Here is a 5,365-nt window from a genome sequence, read left to right on the forward strand (position 1 = left end):
GCAGTTTCAATGATCATCGGAAAACAATCAGACTCAATAGCCTATACTTTTCCTGCTATAATATAGTCGGTAAGCGCCTTGGTTTGTGACATTGAGAATTTAGTATCTCAATTTTTCTATCGTTAATTTGGCAAAAAAATAAATTGAGTCTGCTTCCATTATTAACCTTGACTATTTCCCCTAAAATAATTTGATATTATTCTTTTGTAGTTTAAATTTTACGTTACATAATCTATATGGATAGAGGGACACTTAGATTTACACAATAATCTAAGACGCCTTGGATTTTTTACTTGAAATGAGAAATTTAACGGGCGCCCATGTATAGAGTTAAATACCATTTTTTTGCCCTGTCAAAGGTTGAAGCTTCTCCAAGGTTGTTCGGATAGAAATTTTATTTTATTTATGTATTTTTTCGCAGATGAAGTTTTACTGAAATTATATCATGAATATTTAGAAAAGAATTCATCTTGAATATTTAGGAGAATTCCAACTTGAATATTTAGAATAAAAAATCCATCTTCAATCTTTAGTATTTACAGAGTAGCAAAAAAAAAACAACCGGCGTTGCCCATCGAGATATATTATTACATTTCAGGCCGCCATTTTTAACGAAGGTGGTGTCGAAAAGTTATTTTCTTTATTTCTATTTTCGGAATATATAGTTTTAGCGAAGTTGATATGGGGAGAGCTTTCTTATATTTTTTCTCGCGAACCGACTGAAAAATTCGCTGTTACTTATATTTATAATCTTTAAGTCTAAATTAAACGTTTTATTGGGTTTAAATTCAAACTTTATACATTTTGGAGTTGTACCGAGTTTAGTCTATCTTCGTGGTCTCATTTTTTATCTTGCTTGTTTTAATCATGGATTGCTCCTTTTATACAAATTTTATGATACTTGTTATTTTAATAAATTTATCCTATAGTTAAGTGTACTCTGCCTCAGTATCTTAAGATAAATTTTAACTATATTTTTATTCAAGAGTACTTTAATTTTATATTACTTTAAGAGTACCTATTTTATATTAAGTTAAGAGCACTTTAAATTTAATTCAGTATTTTAGTTTTATTCGAAATTTAAGGATATTTAAGTTATATTTATAATAGTTATATACAATTTTAGAACAGTTTTTACACTCCCGCGCGTAACACGTTAGTGTTGCATTACAATAATATATATATATATTTTTAGTGATTTTCTAAATTAGTATCTATTTCTAATGCGTATAATAATTGAATTGGTCGCCTTAATATTGTACCGTTCCCCAGTTTTACCATACAAGCTCTAACTTTCCCGTTTCTACCCTCTATTGCTTGAACAACTCGTCCCAATTTCCACATGTGTTTGGGGATTTTTTCCGCGTGTATGAGCATAATGTCCCCTACCTTAACTTTGCTATCTTTTTTGGCTAGAGTAACATGATGAGCAGTTCTTAGTTCTAGAAGATAGGCTTCTCTCCACCTTTTCCATAATCGTTCCATTAAAGTGGTACGGTATCTTAATCTTTTGGCGAACTCCTTTTGGTTTTGAGGTTGTTTAGGTGGCTCGGCAGCTTGTGGTGGAAGGCAGGTAACTCTTTTTCCCAGTAAATACTGTGCTGGGGAAAGAGGTTCTGGTTCCTGGTGATCGTTATACACGTATGTAATAGGTCGGGAAATATTACCGCTTCAGTTTCTTGTAGAATAGTTTCCATTTCTTGATAAGTCAAGGAGGCTTTTCCCAATGTTTTACGTAAAATTACTTTAGTTGATTGGATCATTCTTTCATAGAGACCGCCCCACCATGGTGCGCGTTCAGCGATAAATCGCCATTGTATTCTTTTGTTAGCGAAAAATTGTTGAACATCGTCGTTTTTTATATTTTCCCATAATTTTTCTAAATCGTCTTTAGCTCTTTTGAAGGTTAGAGCATTATCTGAATAGACGATGGAGGGGATACCTCTTCTTGAAATTAACCTCCTAAATGCCATGAGAAATTCATAAGAACTTTGTGATGGTACTAGTTCTAGGTGGACAGCTCGAGTAACCCCGCAAGTGAACAAACAAATGTAGGATTTCTCAATTTTATATCCCAATTTGACCATTAAAGGTCCGCCAAAGTCTATGCCGATAACTGTAAAAGGGGGCGATTCATTTATTCTTTCTTTTGGTAGTAGACCCATTTCAGTGTTGCAGGGTTTGGCATTGTATTTTTTGCATTTGAAACATTGAGACACGACCTTTCGGGCTAATTGTCTTCCTGCAGTTATCCAATAGTGCTCCCGCGCCTGGGTGATTGTTGCTTGTATTCCTTCATGACACACTTCTTCGTGGCTGCGTATCATTAATAAATAGGATAATTTTTGAGCTTTGTTTAGTATGATTGGATGTTTGGTGTCATAGCTAAAGGCAGCTTCGTCTAATCTTCCACTCAGGCAAAGGAGTCCATTGTCGTTTATCTTAGGCCTTAGGTCGGCTATCTTTGACGTTTTAGATAATGGTTTGTTTTGTTGTAGAGCGAGGATCTCTTGTTTATATTCCTCATATTGTATATCCTTTACTAATTTAATTTCTGCTTGTTTGAGTTTTTCTGTCGTAATTGGACCCGTAATTTTCTTTTCTTTCTTCATTATGGCGATGAAGCGATATAGGTATGCCACTATTCTTAAGTTTTTGTCAATGGAATTGTGTCTACTAAGATCGACGATATTTTTTATCCCAGTTGGTGTAGGTTTTACTTGAACGTCTAAGGTCATGACGACAATTTTCTTCTTTTCGATACGTAATCGCAAAGTTGCTATATATAGGCAAACGAAGAATGCTATGTGGAACATTTTAATTATAGGGTTCGGTTTTTTCTTCGATATACTTTCTTCTTGCCTGCTTAACCCTATTTTTAATTCATCTTTTCGTTTTTCTATCTTAGCCTCTTCCCATTTGGGTTCGTAGATTTTTTGACTTGGCCATTGAGTGGTTTCTTCTTTCAGCTAGAGCGGGCCTTGGTACCATGCTCCTCCTTGTAATTCTTTCGCGGTTGCCCCTTTCGTGGGAAGATCTGCTGGATTTATTTACCTGGGCAATGATTCCAGTTTTGAGGATCTATCAATTGTTGTATTTCGGCTACTCGATTTTGAACGAAAGGTTTCCAATGTTTAGAAGAGCCCTTGATCCAATAGATTACGATGGAGGAGTCAGTCCATACTTTGATGTCTATTGCTGTTTTGAATATTTACTGACGTTTGTGACAAGTCTGGCTCCTAATAGGCAAGCCATTAGTTCTAACCTAGGTAGTTTTAATTTTTTGAGGGGCGCTACTCGTGTCTTCGCTGTAACGAAAGCTAATTTTATAACGTTGTCTTTAGTTACGTAACGCAAATACACAACAGCTGCATATGCCTTTTGACTGGCATCTGCAAAGCAGTGTAGCTCCATTTCTTTGATATTTTCTACTGTGTCACTAAAATAGCATCTAGGTATTTCAATTCCTGAAATGTCCTTTAATTTTTCACACCAAGCTTTAAACTGAGTTTCCAGTTGTTCTGGAAGAGTGTCGTCCCATCCTAATCCTAATTCCCATAAGTTTTGAAATATGAATTTAGCTCTCACTGTATAAGGTGAAAGTATGCCTATGGGATCGAAAATTTGTGATACTATGCTAAGCACAAATCTTTTCGAGTTTTGGATTGGATTAGCGTTTTTTATTATATTGGACATATCCACTGAGATCTTATCGGTGTCTGTATTCCAACGTAATCCCAAAACCTTTTGTATCGCGTTTTGGGTGGGTTCCAGCTTCAGTTTGGCGTTTTCTTTCTTTGATTCGTTGACCCAACGATTTCGTAATTCTTCCGAATTTGTTGTCCATTTTCTTAGAGACATTTTGGCTTCGGATAATATTTCTGTACTTTTTATGGAAAAGTTATACGCGCTTTCTACATCTTTGTTTCCACTGGTTATATCATCGACGTATAAGTCTTCATTTAATGCAGCAAAGGCGGCTGGTTCTTTTTCGGCGTATTTTTCTATATGAGTTTTTATTGTGGCCGCTAGGAGAAATGGGCTAGATGTTACTCCAAAGGGGACCCGCGTCATACGGAGAACCTCGTAGTCATCTTTCTTTATTCGACCCTCGCTGTCTTCCTTAGTCCATAGGAACCGAACTGAATCCCTTTCGCTAACCTGTAATCCTACTTGTAAGAATGCTTTCTGAATATCGGCTATAAATGCGACTCTGTGGATTCGGAATTTTAAAAGGAGTCTATGTAGATCGGGGTTCAAGTTTGGTCCACATGGCATGCAATCGTTTAGCGAGAGCGCTCCTTGTACTTTAGACGAGGCGTCGAATACTACTCTTAGCTTTGTAGTTGCATGCGCTTCTCTTACTACCCCTTGATGTGGTATGTAATATGTTCCATCAGGAGTTTTTTCTGGATTATCTACCCTCTCCACTATATTGTTTTCAATTTGATCTGTAATTATTTTCTTATATTCTTGATAAAACTCCGGATTTCTTTCGAATCTTCTGATGCTACTGTCCATTCTTTTTTTTGCGACAGTAAGATTATTTTGAAGATTTTCTTTCGATATGTTCCAAGGGAATTTAACGCTATATCTACCCGAGTCTATTTGAATTTCGTTTTTGAAAGTTTGCAGCACCTCTCCTGTTGAGGGTTCATTTTCGGAGACGTTTTGAATTCCCATCGCCTCAATATCAAAGAATGCCTGCAATGTTTTTGATATGGCCTTTTCTTCTATGTTAACTGTCATAGCGCTATTGGAGTAGCTTCTAACCGCTGTATTGTTTATTTCCGTTGGGCCTTGTACTACCCATCCGAGTATCGTTTCAGCCGCTACTAATGTTTTGCTGAACCTATTTGTAACGCCAGAGACAATTTCCCAGTAACTATCAGTAGTAGGAACCACCCAGATATGCAGAGATCCAAGATGGCCGCCACCCCAAGATGGCCGCCATCCACCCAAACTTCCAACCCTAGATTGGTTTCAAACCAAGGTTTTGAGACAAGTCCGGACTGGCCCGAGCTCTTACAGGCTATTTTCAAACCCCATGACGTCATGTTATTAACTCAAACCAAAACTTAAACTATATTCATCGCTGGCCTGCTAGTAATGGGCTCGATTTCGTAAAGAGTTAATGAACCCTTAACTATGAACCCGTAAACAAAGAAGAAAATGCGGCACAGCATATTGGGAGGGTTCCAATTGTAAATGATATTTAAATAGGTAGTACAATAAGCATATAATTATAAGTCTGAAAAGAAAATACAGATTTACAAATAAAAATTTTTAATAACATAAAGTATATACAATAACTAGCAAAAAGACATGTATAATAATAACAAAGATATTTACAAAAGAACCCACC

At 36.2% G+C, this 5,365-nt stretch overlaps 1 protein-coding gene across 1 annotated transcript; it reads right to left on the reverse strand.

Moving 5' to 3' along the window:
* Nucleotides 1–1,191: 1,191 nt before the first annotated feature.
* On the reverse strand, nucleotides 1,192–4,749 carry LOC149683492 (uncharacterized). The gene is made up of 3 exons (XM_089871294.1): nucleotides 3,220–4,749; nucleotides 1,668–2,969; nucleotides 1,192–1,623 (listed from the first exon to the last, which is right to left on the reverse strand). The coding sequence occupies exons 1-3, from the start codon at nucleotides 4,747–4,749 to the stop codon at nucleotides 1,192–1,194; spliced, it is 3,264 nt and encodes a 1,087-aa protein (XP_089727420.1).
* Between the last annotated feature and the right edge of the window lie 616 nt (nucleotides 4,750–5,365).

The sequence above is a fragment of the Phalangium opilio genome, unplaced genomic scaffold (assembly GCF_054372755.1).
Source record: "Phalangium opilio isolate 3A_F unplaced genomic scaffold, DU_Popi_V2 ptg000037l_1, whole genome shotgun sequence".
Taxonomy (NCBI): domain Eukaryota; kingdom Metazoa; phylum Arthropoda; class Arachnida; order Opiliones; family Phalangiidae; genus Phalangium; species Phalangium opilio.